A 21,666-nucleotide genomic window follows, 5' to 3' on the forward strand; every position below is an offset into this window, starting at 1 on the left:
AACTCTGTGTGTGTGTGTGTGTGTGTGTGTGCGGTGCATATATACGCATGACACGTGTCTGAATGCCGTCTGAAAGCAGACCCCCAGAAGGCTTCACAAAGGGCTGCAGTAGGAGACGGTTTGCACAGATGGCTTCTGGGCCCAAAAGAGGCCCAGGAGCACATAAGAGCGACGGGCACGCTCTACAAGTCCTACTCCCTTGAGAGACAGAGGGGCCTTTTGGATTCAGAAACAATGATAATCTCCTGCACACTTCTATTATTGGCCCTTCAGCTGGCCTGATTATACCCATGATTTACATATATTAAGATCTTCAAGTGCTCTGAGAGTCTGTTACAAGCAGCTGTTGGATGAGATCACAGACTGGCTGATTTTTATGATGGAAGTGTGACACTCACATTTCACTGCTCTGCATCAGCTCGATCAGGTCAGTGAACAGCACGTCCCTGTTCCTCTCACAGAAACCCTCTGCATCATAAGACACCTGGACACACATAAAAGATCATTTAAAAAGTGTGTTCTGGACAGGGTTAGAAACTCAAGTCATTGTTTGAGCCACAGTTGAGCCAATAGATGCTCAGATGAATGTCAGTTCAACCAACCAATTACTTACATGTACTTACAATCTCTGTATATACATCTGTATATACATCTGTGAAAGTATTTAAACCTCGCAAAATGACTCAATTCATAAATAAATATTTCATTTTGTTCTGGACCGTGCTTTTATATTTATTATAATTATTTATACTGTACACTTGTATCATTTCAAAATATGTATCTCATAAATGTTGCTTGTTACTGTTTTTACCCATTTTGTTTATTTATTTATTATTTATTTATATGCAGTCAATGCTAGAAGACACAGATGTCGTTTTTTTATAATTAATGTCGGTTTTCCTTTGTCTGTAGAACATGCTTATTATAAATCTAATGGTGCAGGATGTGGACGGGCTCCTCCTGCCTCCCCTCAGAGCACGCCTCATTGAACATGGGGTATGTGGATGGTACCACACATACTGAACTACCTCAAGGCAACAAAGAGTAAACGAGAGACTGAGAGAGAGAGTCGGAAGGAAAGAAACAGTGAGAGACAATGGCAAACAACAGGCAAAAAAAGTAGAAAAAAACAAGGTAAAGAAAATGATTTAATAACACTGCAGAAGAGTGCGGGGAGATGGATAAAGAGATGCTTGGTACAGAGAGAGGTATAAATACCTTGCCAGCGTAATGGTGGATGATGAAGCCCTGGTTCCAGCTGTTAAAGTGCTCGTGATTGTTGATCTGCATACGGAGCTTCTGCAGCATCGTCTGATCTGCACCTTCACCCTTCGCGTGCATAGTAGCACACACATCGTCCAGTATACTCATGATGCCTGGAGGATTCTGGGAGAGCACACAAAATGATAGTGAGATATTGTAAAATGCATTCATATAATTAAAATTCATTTTGAGACATCCTATTAGGCTGCTTAATAATTTTATTGAATTATTATTATTATTTCATTCCTCTTCTTTTTTGTCAGGGTTTTATTTAGGCTCTTTTTGGTTTTTACTGTTTTCACCCATCTTATTAATTTATTTTTTCACTCGTTTATTTAATTATTCTTTCATTCTTTTTTAAAGTATTCTGACCTGTGAAGCATATTGATCTTGATTTTAAGTATGAAAGGTGACATACAAATAAAATCTTTCATTAGTAGTAATAGTAGTAGTAGTAGTAGAAGTATACACTTGTGTAGTGTAGTATGGTTTTAGATAAGGTATAGCATGTTGCATTGCAGGACATTAACTTTTACGTATTTTACTTTTAGTATATTATACTATATAAAACATTTACAAATATTGGTCTAAAGTGTCTGAAACCATTTTAGACCACATTCACAGCCTTTCAAGCTTCATCAAAACTCAGGAAATTAACCATCATACATTAACCTGGATGAAAACAATCTGACACACACCGCGTCTGAACACACAGCTGTCTGTACTGTTAGAAAATTCAGATGTCTCTCTCAATCCACAGAGTCCAACGAAAGGAAAACAGCTTGTAAATTTCTCACAGACAAGCATTAGCTTTTAGCAGTGACACAGAGAAGCACTTTCTCACATGCTGTCACACTGACATGGATGGTTAAGGTTTTCCCTTGTGAATTTCATGGCTCTGTGTGTCTAGTTTCTCTGTGAGTAAAGCCAATTGAATTTGGACGCATATCAAGCATTTTGAGGCCATTAGACAAACAGTCACGGGAAGAGAAAGGAGGCTTGTGTGGATATTGATCTGAGCTAATGTTAGTTTTATTGATTTACCACACTAGACAATGAAAGATCATATCCAGCTTTTGCAATAGCTGGATGTTTGTTTTGCACAGTTAGTGAAACTTACTACTTTACTCTCAATGAGGTCACAGACAATCTTATTGTTGAAGTACTCTATGGGAGTCCATCGGATTCCTTCCTGCACATACTCTTCCTGAGAAGAGGAAAAAAGCAGATGATGAAATTGATCCTTTACTAGGGTGCAGCAGATTCAAGACACAAATTCTACATCACAGCAAAAACAAAAGCACAGGGGAGAAATGAAATGTTACCTGCTCAGCTTTCAGAGTCAGCTCAATGAAAATCTGCTGCAGTTTTTCATTCACAAAGTTGATACAGAACTGTTCAAATCCATTTTTCTAAAAAGCAAATGAAAACAGAAAAGAGATACTGTCACTATGAACCAAAAATAACACAGTAGTGGTGACAAAGGAAACAAATAAGTTGCAAATAAGCTTCGGTGATAATGTAACCATCACAAACAATGTTTCAACTGTTATTATTATCAATAGCATTTAAAATGCACAGTTGTTGCTCAAGAATTCAGCATTTCAGTGGTTGGAACATCAAATTAAAAGGGTTGAAAACTCTTTTCAGAGCTTCATCCAGCTTTATCCTTCTAGTGAAGACAACACAGGGAGTTATCTTACAGGTCTCAATACCAGATGCTAAATCAAGAGATTATCAGATTAGTCAAGCTCATTAATATGTTATCTGTTTACAAAAGCAGAGAGGAACCAATCCAGGCAATTAAAAATCAGTAATCTTCTCTCATTAGTTAGACTGGATAGCTACACATCCAGTTAACTGCTGTGAAAAGAATCACTCCATTAGTGACGAGTAAATAAAATACTCACCTGAAATATCTCAAAGCCATAAATATCCAATACTCCAATGTTCAGCTCCTGATGGTCCTTAACCATGGCTTTATTGATCGACTAAAGAAAAATAGGAAACCATTCAGTCCTTACTTCTTCTCTAACATCTGTTTTTACGAGGGATGTAGGTGTATATGGCTTGTACCTCCACCAGGTAGTCAAAAACACGAGCGTGCAGGGCTTTGGAGAGAGCGTCACGTGTGAAACACGCCTGTTCCACATTCAGAGTTACGTCTATAGACTCGGACTTGCCCCCCCACTTGCCATCTATCTTACGGCTGGTGAGTTTTTCTTTAAGACGATGCTGATCGATGCCCAACAGGAAGGCAGGAAATGCCAGAACTATGAGCAGGAGAGAGAACAGTTTGGTAGAGTCAGAATGATAATTGCACACAATGGTATATACAAGTGTTTCTAAATACGTAATATACAGTAGCTGTTCAAATGTTTGGGGTCAGTAAGATTTTTGGAATGTTTTCGAATGTTCTTATGAAATATTATTACAATTTATAAAAACTGAATTGTCAGCAGTCATTACTCCAGTTTTCAGTGTCAGATGATCCTTCAGAAATCATTCTAATATGCTGATTTGATGCTCGAGAAACATTTCTTATTATTATCAATGTTGAAAACTGTTGTGCTACTTAATATTTTTGTTGAAACTGTGATACATTTTTTTTCAGGATTTTATGATGGAAAAGTTTAAAAGAAGCATTTATTTGAAATGTAAAATCTAAAAACAATATAATATTATATAACAATATAATATAATATAATATGTTAGATTATAATACAATTATAAAACTTTTCTTTTTCAATACATCTGACTCATGTGACTCATGTTTTTCGGTGTAGTCACAACACTCCTCTGAGGAGAGGCACGGGTGAGACACAAGTCACTAACAGCCCTGCGCCTCGCTCCATTTCTGATGAACCCCGCCTCGTCACTGACTCACTGCCCTCATTCAGTCCTGATAGTGATGCACTGTCATACTGCTTAAGTATGGCTCATTATTCAGTTGTTCGTGTGTGGCAGAACAGAGCGCACTAACTGGTCTCCTAAAACAATGCAACTATAAAAAGATCCGGGATTGTCCATGGCTCTCAAAACTACCCTTACATGGTGTCAATCAAAGACCTCTATTAAAATGTTATGTATTTGCAGTGGAAGATGTCACCATAGAATGTATTTCCCAGGATGCATGAGCTCTTTGCATACGGTTTCGTCATAAGCAGGCAGCCGAGCATTTGTGCCGCGTGTGGTTTTTACATTGGCAAGCCAACACTAAATGTGTGAAAGCCGCTGGCGGCAGACAGGAAGAGGGGTTAGGGGGCTGGAAAGGGCCAGAACAGGAAAAGCACTGATTAACTTTGTCTGCTCCCAGCACAGCAAACAGCCTCTGTCATTCAAGTGCATTGCTCCACCTGAGAGCTTTAAAACACTTGAAGCGAAGGAGAGAAAGAGGAAATAGAGGGGTGGGCTGGAAGTTCAGAGTTTCACTGTGTAATTTTAGGCTGTGATGTAATATGCAGATACCAGGCGCATAAACAGAGCTCTGTTTTCTGGGGTAATATGGTGTGGCAAGACAGTTGAATTAATGCCATTAAATAATCTACAGCACATAGTTCAAACGAGGACACCGAAACGAGGAACTATGCAAAACTCAGTTTATGTACATACACTCGTCATTTTCTACAGCAGCATAATTCCCTGCTTCCTTGAAGCCGATGTTCCCAAGGTGAAGAATTCCTGCCACAATCTGCAGTACCATGGTGCGGTCCATCCCTGAGATACCAATCACGTCCATGGCATGCTGGGGTCAGACAGAGGGAGGAGAGGGAGGTTACAACAACAGTGTCTGCAAATATGGAAATACTTGTCATATTTAAACAAGTAAATTTTTCACAGCTACATAAGACTCCCAGGACAGCAGAGTGTGACTGAAATACCAAGCTGACTAAATCATACTTACCAAAGTTTCCTGGAAGTCGTGCTTGTCATTAATATCGTCAACCTTGTAGGAACCTGACTGGTTGAGGTAAGAGTAGTAATCCAGTTTGGTGATACCCAGACTACTTTTCTGGTCTCCATTGGCTCCCTCTATTAGCTGTGAAAAGATGTAATAGTTTCTTCAAATTCAGCACTTTTATGTCCCAAGGGTTGATTTGTACTAAAACCAATAAATGTTTTTCAAATTTTGGTCACACTTTAGTTTGGGGACCAATTCTCACAATCAACTAACTATTAACTACAACTCAATAATGTCCTAATTTGCTGCTTATTAATAGTTAGTGAGGTAGTCGTTAAATCAATGTATGGGGTAGGATTAAGTGATGTAAAATATGGCCATGCATGCAGAATAAGGCAATATGTACTTTATAAATACTAATAAACAGCCAATATTCTAGTAATATGCATGCTAATAAGCAACTAGTTAATAGTGAGAATTGGTCCAAAACTAAAGTGTTACCCAAATTTTTTGTGTTATATTAAGGTCACATTAAAAAGGTCTCATAAACTTGTTACCGTAAATTTAGCTCCTAATAAAAGTTTTTTGTAAAGGTATTATATTAGATATGTCTTCACCAGGCAAATAACAGTGTCAGTGAAAAGCATTCTTGAGATTAAATATGAGAAAATAAGTATAAATCAATGTAAACATCAGTTGTGAGATTATTATAGTTATTATGCATCATTTTCAATCAAGTTTAATCAAGTTTGTCAATTCATATACACTACCATTCAAAAGTTTGGTGTCAGAAATTGTTTTTATTTTATTTTTTTAAAAGAAAGGATGCATTATTCAGCAAGAATGCATAAAAAAAACTAAAGTTTTTCATCTCAAATAAATGTGTTTCTTTTCAACTTTCTATTTATCAAAGAATCCTGAAAAGATTTATTATGGTTTCCACAAAGATATTAAGCAGCACAATCATTTTCAACATTGATCAAAAGTAAGAAATGCTACTTGAGCACCAAATCAGCATATATTTTTTCTCAAATAAATGCAGCCTTGTTGAGCAAGAGACCTTTCAAAAATATTAAAAGAAATCTTACCAACCCTTAATGTCTGAACCTTAGTGTAAAAAGTCTGAAAACATTATTTAATGGTGTGTATTTCTATATAGGATACATGAAATGCTAGCTCTGAAATTAACCCTGGCCAGTCAAAACAATCCAAAAACATTACAAAAAGTTTTCAAATGTCATTTCCACCACCGTCATTTTCACTACAAAACACCATTAAACAATACAAAATTTAAGATGTGGAGGAAATGACACTGTGGTGGGATTTATGACTTTCTGGAAAAAAACAATTCTCCTGGACAATGCTAGCAGACAAATGAAACAAACTAGTGAGAGTGTGAAAAGTGTTTTAGGAGGGTTTATTTTCTAAAAGTCCGCAAGGCCAAAAGTGTCCATAGTTGAGGAAACACCAAAAAAACAAAAAGTCCTAAATAAACGTAACCATAGGAAAACTCTCAAACTCTACCTCTTCCAAAAAACCCAAGTGGTAAACTCAGAACAATGTGACCTGCTTTTCAGAGCCAAATGGCTCCATCTTCCCTTTCCTGAATTTTACTGCGGTTATTCATTCAATTTTTCCTCATAACATGGTGTATTTATGCTACTGACGGTTACAGTGACATCTTCTGAGAGAAGAAGCCCACCACCTGTCCTCATTCGCACCTGGTAGAAGATGTGGAAGCTCCTCTCTCCAGGATTCCGCATCACCACACGTGATTTTTCCAAAAGGAAGTTGGAGATTTTCCCACCATCTGGCTCACCGCCGGAACTGAACTGAATCTCAACGTATTTCCCCTGTCAGGGAAGATGAATGTTAAAAAGGCACAGACGTGATGTACTGCAGGTGGATGTCTATGCCCAGAACTGAAAATAAGAGGAAATAGGTGCTTTGACACACACAAACACCCTTCACTATCATTTAAATGTCTCTCTCTGTTCGTTTATGTGTGCTGCAGCTGTCCGCACTTACCAGACATGTCCAGAATTAAATCTGTAACAACACTACCAGCCCCTGTAGGACCCCTGAATTCATCTAGATGCTTTTTCATTCACAAAATTCTCCTATCCACTACACAAGCCATTTGTACCACTGCTAATCCATTCTTTTTACAACAAAACTACACCAGTCCCAAGAGAACAAAAACAAGACTGACATGTATGGGCATAATGAAGCAGAACTGCAAGTAAATGTGGCGTTCAACATATTTTGTAATGGCCGCTTTGGCCTGTGAGTATTTTTAAGCACAGTACTTGCCACGTTTAGGTCAAAGCCTTACAATAACATCATTTTTATCAAATGTTCTTATTGCAGTGGCAAAACATTGTTCTTTCTTTCTTTTTGAATTTAAACTGGATGTTCATCCTTTTTTGGGGGGGTTCTAGTGCAACGGTGTTCCTCTTAAATTTATCATGAGGACAAGATGCAGCCCAACTCAAGACATCTGCTGTCTCTTTTCTTCAATAAAATAAATCTATGGGAGGATGATCGGAGCTTACAAATCGACTGGAGTTGTTGTTCCTCACTGTCTTAGCATTCCCGAAGGCCTCCAAAAGAGGGTTGGACTGTAGAATGATGTCTTTGACATGCTGTGTGGATATAAACAAGAAAAAGAGAGAGATTGAGAGTTACGTTGACGTTTTGGAGGATTATAAGTACAGAACTTATGCTGATCTGGAACTGATGAAATGAGATCAGTAGGTAACACCCATCCTGTACGGTGAATTCAGGCAGTGTTCGAACTATACCGTGGACTTTGGGGGAGCCCACTTGTTTTTTTTTATAACGGGGGGCGGGGTGATTGTGGGGCTTGCGCGTGCCTCAAAAGAGGGCTTACAATGACTTACAAAGATACATAACAGCTACAAGTGTATGCACTACTTGCTTTATGCAAGCGCTATATAGGATAAATCGCACTACTTGCTTTATGCAAGCACTATATAGGATAAATCACTATACAGGATTTACCCTATTATACTTTATCGACATGAATTGATAGGTGAAACAACAAACAGCCACCCACAAATAGTCTATAAACAAAGCATCAGGCTGTCTTTGACAGGTTACTCGTTGTCAGGCTACAGAAGAATGCATGCACATTCCACACAGAATTTGCACAGCGTCGTCTACTTTGAGCAGCCAAGAGACAGACACACAGATGCAGAAGTTCTGGGATATCCAATACCATCACTGTTTATGACATTTCACGTCTGGAGAATAAACTCCCATCTTTAAGTCCTTCCATCAAACATATCAAGTGTACAAATTGCATAAAGATATTTTTTAAGAAATTTGAAATTAAAAGTCACTTTGCTGATGTAACCAAATTAGAGCTGAGGGCTTGTTTGCATTTGCAACACCAGGAAAACCACACATGGATAATTTGCATATGGACAGAGAAAGGGTACCAACTACTGTGTGGACCACAAAAGTAAAAAAAAAAAATAGATATACAGAGAGATGAAAAGAAAAGAAAATGCGGGAGATGAGCAAGAAATCAGGATGTACCATACAGCAGTGACGGTCATATGATCATGAGGCACTGTGACATTCGAGAGATCAGACAAAGCATACATAGACACAGCAGAGCAGGCCATGCAGTGAGACTTTCTGTTATGCAACAATACGCTACTTTGTTCAAGATACCATCAAACATACTCATCAAAACACAAGTAACAGCTTGTTCACTATCAAATCATTGGATTTAATCATGGAATCATTTCAACACGGATATTCTTTGTCCCAAATAAGTACAGTCGGACTCAAATATCCACACTGATTTTTTGTGATTCAAAATGTAAATTTTATTTAGTGCAAGAATTCTATACGATTAATTACAAACAAAATAAGGCTTTAAAACATTTATTAAATCAAGTAATTAGCCATACATTTTGGATCATGTTTAGATATTTTACCTGGAAGATTAGACAAAGGTACTCATAAAGAGTTCATGCAGCTCGAGTGATACCGACATTAAGCAAAAGGAGGAAAAACCAAATGAATTTCTTAAATTCATGTTAATTTTCACTCAATACGTTATGCAAAATACAAGCATAACAGACTTTTAGATTCCATTTTATATATGCATTAACAAACGGTTAATTCAATCAGATTAATACAAACAACAAGTGTCAGTCCTCTGACTCTGAGCTCACTCACATGGCTCCTGAAGGGGCTGAGAGCGGGACACAGGACAGATCAGAAGGGGATTGTGGGGGACAGATGGCTGCTGGTGGGGTTTAGGGGATGAAAGAAAGATCGTAATAGATGGGGGAAGAGGAATAATGTCAGATGAGGCAAACTTTAACATGGATCAGGATTCTGTTTAAAGAAACAGTCTCAGTAAAGTTATTTGGAAGAGGAAGCCACCGTATGTTGTTTTTGCATTTAATCGCACCTTAGCTAATCCTGATAGTGTCTCTGCATGAACAACAGCTTTCATGTTTGTTTATTCTGTGCGACTCACCTGAACTCTCGGACCTCCACCTGAAACTTTGGAGATGTAGCTCATGATGTACTTTGCCGCTACCGTCTTCCCTGCTCCGCTCTCACCGCTGAGAAGAATATATAAAAAGATGACAATGATAAGCTCTTTCCTGTATAAATCAATCAATTAATGAACAGCTATTTTAAATTGTACTAATATTTCACAATGTTACTGTTACTGTATATTTGAAGAAATATATGTCTTACAAACAAAATACAGTATGAAGCTATTATGCGTGTTCGGCTTCTAGATTTAGCACTGACAGCAATGCTTGTTACAAAATAATACAGCATTTAACGTTTTACTAAACAAAATTTTTATGATCATAAAATCCAGACTCTAATTTTCCCACCTACAGCAGTTTAAAAACAAGAACAGGAAGGTGTTAACAAGCAAAACCAGGCCCCTGTGTGCCCCACAGCACAATACTAAAATCTGCTCAGCAAGCTTTTAAGAGGGTCCGAGAGGGTTTAGTAGATTCTTATCCTCAGTTAATACAGATCAAGTATAATGGCGTTGGCGAGAAGTAAATATGTTTCCATAGTACTCCATAGTGAGCTATAGTCTGTAATGTGTTGCTTGGTAATGGGAACACATGCTTATTGATATATGTGAAGGGCCTGAGTTTGAATCAGATTTCACACAGAACAAATGGTTTGTTTATATTGACAGTAATCAGTCATATTCTTATGGGATCATATGTACACATCTGTGCTGTCTGAACAGTGAATGTTTATGCTCATCAAGGCTGCATTTAATCAAGAATACAGTAAAAACAGCAATATTGTGAAATTATTACAATTTGAAATTACGGTCTTGTGTTTTAATTCTGTTATGGAATGGCTGTGTGAATGCAAGCGCATGATGAAGATGATACTAGAACAGACTTTAATGAAAAACACAGGAGAATAGCACAACCATACACTATGCAAAGTAGGATGAACCAAGGGAAAGGTACAAGTCAGGGTTTATATGCATAGAACAAACAAAGGGAACTAATGAGTCAATTAACACGCACCAGGTGGACAAGATAACTAGGAAACTAGGTCATAGGGAAACACGAACACAGAAGACAAAATCCACAATGAAAATGAAAAAAAGAAAGAAAAACAAAACATACATGTTACAAATATATTTTAAAATATAATTTATTCCTGTGATGGCAAAGATGAATTTTCAGCAGCAGGTCTTCAGTGATCCTTCAGAAATCAGTCTAATTTTCTTATTTGGAGATTCAGAAACATTTCTGATTATCAATGTTGAAAATGCTGTGCTGCTTAATATTTTTGTGGAAACCTTAATTCAGGATTACGTGATGAATAGAAAGTTCAAAAGAACAGCATTTCTTTGAAAATAGAAATCTTTTGTAACATTATAAATGTTTAATTTTCACCTCTGGTCAATTTAATGCATGCTTGCTGAATAAAAGAATTAAGTTGTAAAAAAACAACAATTTTGAACGGCAGTGTACAGTACATGTACACAAATACATCCAGCCAACAGGGCAGGAAAATTTGCTAAATGCTTATACTCAAATTAAACCAGATGAAAATGTCATTCATTAATCCTGTGTAGTTCCATTTCTTGTCCTTCAGTTGCTTTACCCTCTACTTGCATCCTTCTGCCTGCCCTTTACCTTTGGCAGGGCCATACGCATTGAGATGTATGTGGTTTGGCGAATGATGACAGAAGAAGCTGGTTTATTTTTTCTGTATTTCTTCTATTACTGATGTCAGTATTGCCATTTTGAGAAGGCACAGCTGTGGCTCATTTAAGGAAGCTTGGGTAAGCGGTAAGAAGTCCATTACATCACATGGCAGCAGTACTACACACCTTTAATTTCACTTCATCCTATCGTAAGAGCCTCGCCATATGCTGGCTCCAAGAGTTCTTACAAGAGCTTCAGTCTGCCATGTGGTTCTCATTCCTTTGTCTTGCAAGTTTATAGGCTCTCCACCTTAAAGGAAATGTCCCTGCTCGTCTACAGGCGATGAAAGCTCTGGGAACACACTCTTGCATTGTACACTCAGTCCACTTAGATTAATTGTCCATGGCTATTTTTAAACATGTCTTTGGGGGATTTGTAATTTGTATGCTGTAATGCTCATTTTGAACTTCCTGTGTACATTTGCTGACCAAAAATGGGCACAAAAAGAAAAGAAAGTGAGATGCATCAGTCATTCAGTCTCATTCAGTAAATGACGAGTCATGCGACTCATTATTCAGCAGCAGAAACATCAGCTCAGCAAATACAGCACTGGGTCACACTGGTGGGAGTGAATGCTTTTGTATATCATACTGTACAGACCACAGGGGCTGCCATACGAATAAGTTGACAAAGTGTTACCAATTACAGTGGAATGATCAGTTAATTCTGTCCTTTAGCACATGCAAAGTCTAATTTATTCAGTAAATGACTTCCTCTGTTGTGGAAGAGAGACTATTTTAATGCCACATACTTCCTTCTCGTTTCCACCAAACAACAGCCACTACAGACAATGAAAATCACAACATTCCAAAAGAAAGATCCCAAAAGTCCTACACTTAAGGCAATATACAATACCTTTCAAAAGTTTTTTCAGCAAGGACACATTAAATTGATCAAAAGTGACTTTGATATTGTTACAAAAAACCTATTTCAAATTAATGGTCTTTTAAACTTTCTATTCATCAAAGAGTTCTGAAAAAAACTGTATCATGGTTTACACAAAATATTACGTTACACAACTGTTTTCAACATTGATAATAAGAAGAAATGTTAGTTCAGCGCCAAATCAGCATATTAGAATGGTTTCTGAAGGATCATGTGATACTGAAGACTGGAGCAGGTGAACGGACCGAGGGGGACGACCATACCCCCCTGGACTGAAGTAATGGCTGCTGAAAATAAAGCTATGCCATCACAAGAATAAATTGCATTTTAAATAGAAAAAGTTATTTAAAATTGTAATAATATTACACTATATTCCTGGTTTTACTGTGTTGATCAATAAAATGCAGCAGAAGAGGCATTTAAAAAAACAAAAAACTTTTGAACAGTAACCAGTCATGTGAAAATGATCTGTCCTTCATGCATAATGGTCTTTAGAAAAACCTGTGCCTGTCGCCCAACCAAAATACAGCTTGACCACAGGATGCCTAGGCAGCAATTTCATGGAAGGTTTTGTTTACTATTCTGGATCATCACAATTCCACTTCCAGTCTCTTTATGTGGTCTGACTGAACTGGAAGCAGCTTTCTCCCTATACAAACAAACGGGTGAGAAAAATGCTGAAACTGAAGTCATCTACTATAAAGTAAGCACTACAGTCACCATCCAGCCCACAGGTGAATATGAGATCTGAAAGAAAGAGCTCAGACTCAGCAGTGAAAATCTCCCTTTCTGCAACTTCCCCTCCTTCACTATGTTTACCCATATGCAATAATGCTGCAGGGTGGCAGGGTGAATTCAGACACTTGATTTACATCCAAAAATGACATTTTTCTTAAACTAAGGTGGGGCAAAAATTTCCCAAACTTTTTTTTTTAAAACTGCACCACTAGCAGCACCAAATGAGAGAGCTGTTTGCTTTTTGGCAAAGTTCATACAAATTAAGTCAATTCCTTGCTAATTCCTAGACATATCCTAGCCCCAAACTTACACAACTGCTTGAGCCAGAAGTTGACATGTTGGACAGCTCAAACAAACAGAGTAATATTAAAAGCACTACAGAACTAGTGGTCGACCGATATTTTTTTTTTTGACAGCCGATGCCGATATCTTAGAGAGCAGTGTGGCCGATGCCCGATAAAAAGCCGATATACAGTATATATATATATATATATATATATATATATATATATTAGGGGTTGAACGACTTCAGACAAAGGCTATGATATCCCACAGTCATGGGCTTGCATTTCGGAGGTTGCTGAAAATAACAGAAATGGTGTCTGAAAGCGATTGAACAGAGTCGGTTTATAAATGTGTGTTTGGGGTTGAACGACTTCAGATTTTTTAAAGTCAACATTTATGTGATGAAAGTCGAGTCGATGTCGACTAGTCCCTAATGACGTCATTTATGAGCAAATAATCCTGAACTTTGAGCTGAGACTCGAACACCTTGTGCACAGCTATGGCATATCATATGACACAGCGCTGCCCATTTTTTTGCCCACTGCTCATTTTTATCAGTTCTTTTGTCTTTGGGTCGTTATATTTCTCACAGGTTTCTAAATATATGCTAGAACTTTTCAGTTTCTAAGCTATTTTATTTAGAAATCACAGAACAGTGTTGACAATACATTTCCACACTACTGAATCATATTATTTAGAATAAAGCCAAGGTAACACTCATTTTACATACAGCACACAGTGAAAATGACATGAATATGACTGGGCAAATGAATAAAGCACAGCATAGTTTGAAATAACGAATTTAAATTTTGTCGATTGTGTGTCTCAGTGAAGCTGAACTCTCCTCCAGTCCAACGCGATCATTTGCAGGATCAAAATGCTGCATTGCACAAGATCTTACAGCTGGATTCAAGCAAAGTTTGTGAAATTAATGTTTATTAGACATTCAAAGATTTGCTGAAATTATATAAATGCGTATTTGCTGAATGCTGACGGTAAACGAGAAAGTATTATAATGTTTGCTTTTCCATTACTAATAATATAAAAGCAATCGTTATAATACTTTTTTGTATACCTTTTAATTCCTTAGTTTAACAGTTCTATCCGATTATTAGACAGACTTTTATCTGTATTAGACAAATCTGTTAAATAGCGACAGCAAACAATGAAGAGGAAGAATGTGAGCGCTGTGTGTTCACGAGCTGCCATTCTCAGAGCAGTCAAAATAAAAATCTCGAACATATCGGGCAAACAGAAAAACATATCGGCCAATGCCGATATTTAAAAAATGCCAAATATCGGTCGATATATCAGCCTTGGCGATATATCGGTCAACCACTATACCAATCCAGAGTCTTCACTTGACACTCAATTTAACTCATAATGTCTCATGTGGGTCTCCAATCAAGAAAATTGTTTCTTGACTCATTGGCTCATGTTTTGGTTAAGGCGAGTCAGACTTTAGCTCTCTGATTGCCGTCTCCATCAGGAAGAACCCCCCGCAATATTACACCAATCGCAAATGACTATTCAGTGGAGTTTCCTCCCATTTACAGTAGCAGATGGTCCCTCTAAGGGCCTTACAAGAGCATTTCCTGTGCTCAAGCAGGAAGCACAGGTTACAAAAGCACCTGTGCTTTGTGTCTCGTACATCCTGGAGAAAAAATATACAAAATAAAGACCAAAGGATATAAAATTACTTTGCCTATTGTTATTTCATCAAAAGGGAGAAAGGTTATGCTCATCGATTATTAGTGAAATGCACATTCAAAGGGCACCGCTGAAGTTCTCGGGCTCATTGAATCTGTTCTATTCCACCGTATTTTAACCATACACCCTCATTCGTATAACCAAAACAGTAATGACGACTTATTCACTCTGACAGTCCATTGACTCTCCCATTGCAATGTCCACATTGATGTCATACCAAACCTAATTGTATGTCAAGCCTTTCCCACATTTCACATAAACAGACTGGAGAAAACACTTGAATGTCTGTATGTACAATTTAACATGTTAATCTAGTACAAATAATTATATAAAAGAATAACACATTCAAAAATAATGCACTTAATCATGCCCCCTGACCCGTACGTAAATAGATTGATTTTACAAACAGCAGGATGATACGCAACCAAATATGTGTACATATACCAGAATTAAAATATAATGAATAGAATAAAAAGATAAAAGGCTAGATAAATACAAATAAAATAAAAAATAAAACAACCAATACACTGACTTTTAAAGCCATTTTTCACAACAATTTACTCATCTGCCACGGCAGAATAATGTGTTTTATTCCAAACTATCTTCATCTGAGGGTTTTTCTCAATTTCATTAATTAATCAGAATGATATGTAAATATTTCAGTTAAAAATGAAATTAAGAATACTAATAAACAGCTAGACCATTTATGATAATTACGAATTAAGATTCTTGTGACTAAAAGCACCTATAGTACAATGAACTTAAGTCTGATGTTCAGAGTTAAAGTTAGAAAATTCTCTCACCTGATAATGACACACTGGTTCTCACGATCAATCATCATGTTTCTATACATGTTATCGGCTAGAGCGTAGATATGAGGAGGGTTCTCATACTGAGCCTGAGAGAGAGGGAGAAATGGAGGGAAGCAGATTCATTTCATAATTAACATTACAGTTCATGTTTAGTATGGCATGAGCTCACATTTACAAATAAGCTACTGTGTAGCATATAAGTCAGAACACATTCAAACATCTTATTGACAGGAACTAGAAGCTTGATGAGGAGCCTAGAGCTCTGGCCAAGCGTGGTTAAGAAGATAGACCTGTACATACTGTTCTGTGGCGGTATAGCCAGGTGGCTTTAATGGGTAAGGTAGGTCTGCGCAGCTATTTTTCTGACTAAGAATGCAGCTGTTAAAAGCATTTGCACCACGTCTACACACTTTAAAAACCTCCTTCTATTAAAATCATTACTAGAGCAATTACTGTTTACAGAAACCTCAAGGTATCGAACTACATAAAGAACTTTATGAGGACAGTTTCGATACAGATCACTGAGTTTAGAAAAATGAGCCTAATTAGTGTGTGTAGTGAATCAAAGTTACATAATACTCTAAAACTAAACCTATGGAACTAAATGTGAACAGTGTTGTTCAGAAAACCATGAAAAAATACTTACCGCGCCTTGGTACATCTCTATTTCTTTCTCCCCAAAGTAAGGCATTTGTTTGAAAGGGTTCACTGAGATGAGTACAGGACCGATGTATGTCTGCAGGTGAAGGTCAAGGCTCAAAAGATTGCTGAAAGGTGGCAAGTAAAGTAAAGTTCACCCCAAAATTAAAATTCTGTAACTTTTTACTCTCCCTCATGTCACTCTTAACCTGTATGATCTGTAAGGTCTTTCTCCTGTGAAACACCAGAGACGATATTTTGAAAATGCTAAGTCAATGGGGTCCAAAGTTGTTTGTATGGACAAAACAGTTGAAAATGTTCATCAAAATATCTTCTTTTGTATTCTGCAGAAGAATGACTTTCTGTCATAAAGTTTTGAAGTGATTCATATGATGCGATTTCAAGTTTTCCTTTCTATTTGGAGTGTTACAAATATTTAAAGGATTTGCCAAAGACGATTCAAACGCAAGTTTTGAGCAGTGTAGAGCAGTGCTAGTTGTTTGTCATTTCTCCGATCACAAAAGCAGACATGGTTTTATGTTTACACGGCGTGATGCAACGCAACGCGTATAAAAAGACAGTATAAGTAATTATAATTAGTAATTATGTCCCCACTGAATGTAACAAATGCCTCATTTTTTATGTTTTTTTTGGTTTTGTCTCGTTGCGCCAGGACATGGCATCACAGTATGGTAAGGGGCGTAACATTTCCGTCACACGCTTGAGGAATTTGGCCAATCACAACGCACTAGATAGCTGGCCAATCACAGCACACCTCGCTTTTCAGACCGATGAGCTTTGTAAAAATAGACGCGTTTCAGAAAGGCGGGGCATAGAGGAGAAACAATAATGTACAGTATGTGGAAAATAATGTGTTTTTTGAACCTTAAACCGCATAAACACATTTCATTACACCATGTTCTTGTTTAGCAACGTCATATGACCCCTTTAACGATGACAGAATGTTAATTTGTGGGTGAACTGTCCCTTTAACTATTTCTTTACAAAATGTGTCTTTCTCTGAGAATCAATTAGATTGAAAACTCTCTTTCTGAAAACTATTAGAGGTTTAGCATTCACAATAGAGGAAAACCTCATGGACCATTTTACTCATTGTGGTTGTTAATACTCAGAGGACATTCATAAAACTTTGGCTGGACTGGCAGATGAAAAATGGCCCGAGTGTGAATAATGGACTGGTGACATCAGTGAAGACTTATATGTGGCAGCAGTGAAGATTTTGGTTATTGGGTCAGAGCCTTATTAAGACGCTGTTGCTCTTCTCTGAATGCAGTGAGAAGGCAATAGCCGGCAGTGAGTGAGTTGAGCTATTTGGCCGCCTGGCCGTAAGTTGCTCACTGCAAATAAAGGAAGTATTGAGCCTGGCGCGCCATGACCTCAGTTCCATATGCTGCTGACTGGAACACTTTGGTGTTGTTTCTATTTTCTGACCACAATCACAGGACTGATTCTGGACCAAAATGACCATAGTCTGTTAAGACTCCATAAACCTAATAACGGTAGAAGATAGAAATACACTGCTAGTGAGGTTTTCATCAAGAAATGGTACGTTTTATCAAGAGGGTCATTTTTAGTGCCAGTAATGTGTGACGAATTAGACATGAACCCTGCCAAGTACACTGGGTTCATATTGAAGAGAGGTAAACCAGCATTCTTCGGCCGCCTTCAACAATCTGTTGTTACAAAGCTCTCAGAATCGCACATACGGCCTTGATCAAACATAGTCCCTGCTACTGTGGGAAAATAGGACAACATTTTTGGAAGTTGTACTATAGAGTTCAAGAACAACTTTCGTCATTGTTAAATGTTAGTGTTTAGTGAAGCTTTGGTCAAAATAAACCCAATCAAGATCTAATCTATACTCAAGTGTCCAAGAACAGTTTTCTAGTGAGCCACAGAAAAAAACATCCATCTGCAAAAACTCAGATAGAAGACATCTGTATTTAGGGCCAGTTTTATATCAGATTGAGATATTACCAACTTAGTAAGACTAAGGATTTCTGATTTATTTACAGCTGGACAAGGATACAAAAATAAAGTCATCCATATATCTCTTCTTGAGGTTTTCCACAATGGCGTCCTCATTGATCTTGGAGAGCAACACCATATCATCCACACCACTCTGCTTGACATTGTGGCTTTGCCAGTGGTACCGGTAGTGTCCCCGGCTCCCCTGTGAAAGCAAAAACAAACAAGAAACTCTCGTTAGACTGTATACACACCCATAGATTTTGTGTAGCAGGCTAAGTGGCAGAAACTGTATTAGCATATCCAAAGACAGTACTAGAGACTCTATAACTAGATTTCTCTTTGAAGATTGCATTATATATTTTAATGCTGAAATACTTTCGCTCAAATTTTACATACAGAGACAACTGTAAGTAAGTCATTAATAGGCTGACTTCCCCAAAGAGTGTAAATATTGCAGCTCTGTTGACCGTTCGAAACATTGCTCTGTTTGTTTGAGCAGCTTTTTCCTCAATGAATGGTACTGTAAGAGTTTTGGGTGGTATTGAACCACAGTACACTAGTTGTAGCAAGCCAAGTGGTACCTAAGCAACAGCAATTATTGTCAGTAAAATTCTTCCAAAAAGTATGATGATTACCCTGCTGGGAAAAAAAATCACTTAAACCAGCCTAAGATTATTTGTTAGTCTTAGCTGGTTTAAGATTGCCTTCCAGCCTGGCCAAACTGGGCTGGACACCCACTTAAAATTGGCTTATAAACACTCTAAAACCAGCCAGCAGACCAGCCTGATCAGACTGAGAGACCAGCTAAGCAGCATTGTTAATGTTAAATGAAATAAAGCTCAAATAAAATATTAGATGAAAAACGTAAATTAGAAATGAAGTACTTCAACTAACTGACAAATTAAAAGATTAAGTACTAAAATAACTAAAACTACAACTGAAATAAAAATGTATTAAAGCTATATAAATATATTATTAAAACTAATAAAAAATTATAAAAGCAAAAAAAAAAAAAAAACATTATTAAAACTTACATTACTAAAACTAAAATTAAAATGAAAATTGAAGAAAAAAAGTTCAAAACGTTAATAGCCTAAATATCACAGTAGTATGTAAATAATACTGAAATAACTCTGCAACTAAGACCAGTGAACCAGCTTAGGCTAGCTTAAATGGTTATTAATCAGGGATGAATCGCCTGCGATTTTTAATGCGATTTTGTGTAGCTTGTCAGTGAACTACGGCTCTGTGTAGTAAATGCCACTCCATCTGAAAGGACATGCTGGAGATTTACTACTAATCACAGGAGTGGATTTACTGACGAGATGCGCATGAAAATCGCATTAGATTTTTTTGCACAGCCCTACAGCGGGGTATGAATTAATTTCTCCTTGATATTGTGATACTTAATATATTGCACTATTAGCCATATGTAAGTTATCGTGAAAGCCCTGTTGGGTCAAACTACCTGTTTGGTTGTACAGTGGCAGATGGGGGGGCTAAGAAGTCAATGAGAGACCTGTTCAGAAACAACATTTTGCAATTGCTTTTAATGCTACCAGGGACAGACATTACACCTTCATTCTGAATCTCATTCAGTCATGAACGCTGATAAACACAGTACATTGCTGACAACAGTTAATGTGAGCAAACAGTCCAGTCAGCAAAATGACCATGTCCAATTCACCGCCTGCGGCACATTTAACACAGCTCGTTCTTTTTCACCGCAGCAGATGTTGATTTTGTTTTTCTAAACTGATGAAAAGTGCATGGTCAGGAGTCTCCCTAAAGCTCCCTGAGCACTACAAACACTTCTTTTGATCTTCGCCTGATGTTCTCACCATTCCTCCTCTTCTCCCTCGTCCCCTTCTTTTAACTCTCTTCCCATTGTGCTTCCACTCTGGTAATGTTTTTGCACAGGTGTGTCTCCGGAGAGCTTGGGTCATTCATCATGGGATGTAAGTCAATGGCTTCTGGCTACCGTTCTGTGGTCACAATGGCCCGTGAGGAACCAGACCCTTACTCAGAATGACACAAAGCCTCGAGTGCATTTGACAGGACATCAAAAGAGAAGGACTCAAGAAAAGAGGGCAGATACAGAAAGAGAGCCAGACAGACACAGACAGTGAGTGTACTGCTTGGAGAGCACATGATCCAAACGCACTGCTGTTTTAAACATTTTCCTCTGTAATGTTCAATCATTAGTGCATTAGTCTGATTCGAAGGCCACATTTGTCTATATTCTTTTCTTACAGCAATTTTCCCAAGCTAAGGAATGTCATGACAATGATATGAGGTAAACTGGAAAGACATTTAACATTCTCAAAATTGTACGCTCCACAGTCTGAAAAATCTAGCGGCGCAGGAAAGCAGAAGCACACCGAGTATGGAAGATTTTTTCCCTCCCTTGAAGGACTAATTAACTTGCCATCGTAAACAAGCACAGTACAAGTTTGAGGTAAATTACAGGACAATAAAGAAACATTATAAATGCTCGACTCCATGACAACAATAAGAAACCTCACCTGAACATTATTAGTAGTGGAGCATGCTCAAAAACAATTAAGGAGGAAGGCAGCGTTTTAAACAAAACAGTAAACACTCCTTTCAGACCTTTACAGACTGTTTTGTTTAGTTTATTCTTGCACATATTACAGAGAGAGCATTCATTGTCCTGCACCTGTTTTTCTAATTCTATTGAACCCTTTCACAATGTTTGAATTCACATCACTGTCACACCATGGGACACATAAACACCTGGAAACAAGATGAACGTCTTCATTCCCAGCACATGTTCCTCATAAACTAAGAGCCAAAGCAGAGCTTCATAAAGAGCTGCAAAAACAGGATGCGAACACACAATTACTTAAATGAGACTTAAATAATAAAAATAAGAAGACAAAGACAAAGAAGAAGAATGACATTTAACAGTTTGAAGTGCTCACTTGTATCATTTAATTTGATAACTACATTCCTACATCTGTTGTTGCTCCCTTATGTGTTAAACTTTTCTAATTAGTAAACAATTCATTACATTGTAAAAAGAAATGCTTTTTCAAAGTTGTATTTAAAACAAAGTTTACCGGAGTACGTTTTTTCAAGAAAGTACTATTTCAGTCTTTCTACTCCAAAATTTCATGTTTAATTCAATGTGTTACTTGCTGTTTCTTAGTTATTATTTGTGAAATTT

At 37.5% G+C, this 21,666-nt stretch overlaps 1 protein-coding gene across 2 annotated transcripts in view; it reads right to left on the reverse strand.

The window, feature by feature from the left end:
* Nucleotides 1–21,666, reverse strand: part of LOC107755051 (unconventional myosin-Ie-like) — a 50,973-nt gene that overhangs the window by 13,101 nt on the left and 16,206 nt on the right. The window contains exons 2-15 of one of the 2 annotated variants that reach the window (XM_016571691.1): nucleotides 18,535–18,678; nucleotides 16,492–16,581; nucleotides 15,837–15,931; nucleotides 9,687–9,774; nucleotides 7,720–7,809; nucleotides 6,886–7,017; nucleotides 5,168–5,302; nucleotides 4,876–5,008; nucleotides 3,340–3,536; nucleotides 3,174–3,254; nucleotides 2,589–2,675; nucleotides 2,384–2,470; nucleotides 1,219–1,386; nucleotides 399–484 (exon numbers count right to left, since the gene is read on the reverse strand). In XM_016571691.1, coding sequence (XP_016427177.1) covers nucleotides 399–484; nucleotides 1,219–1,386; nucleotides 2,384–2,470; nucleotides 2,589–2,675; nucleotides 3,174–3,254; nucleotides 3,340–3,536; nucleotides 4,876–5,008; nucleotides 5,168–5,302; nucleotides 6,886–7,017; nucleotides 7,720–7,809; nucleotides 9,687–9,774; nucleotides 15,837–15,931; nucleotides 16,492–16,581; nucleotides 18,535–18,678 — 1,613 coding nt within the window. Of the gene's footprint in view, nucleotides 1–398; nucleotides 485–1,218; nucleotides 1,387–2,383; nucleotides 2,471–2,588; nucleotides 2,676–3,173; nucleotides 3,255–3,339; nucleotides 3,537–4,875; nucleotides 5,009–5,167; nucleotides 5,303–6,885; nucleotides 7,018–7,719; nucleotides 7,810–9,686; nucleotides 9,775–10,063; nucleotides 10,138–15,836; nucleotides 15,932–16,491; nucleotides 16,582–18,534; nucleotides 18,679–21,666 lie in introns of those variants that run through there. The other variant, XM_016571692.1, reaches the window with a different exon arrangement.

The sequence above is a fragment of the Sinocyclocheilus rhinocerous genome, unplaced genomic scaffold, assembly GCF_001515625.1.
Source record: "Sinocyclocheilus rhinocerous isolate Xijiao unplaced genomic scaffold, SAMN03320098_v1.1 scaffold591, whole genome shotgun sequence".
NCBI classification, from domain to species: Eukaryota; Metazoa; Chordata; class Actinopteri; order Cypriniformes; family Cyprinidae; genus Sinocyclocheilus; species Sinocyclocheilus rhinocerous.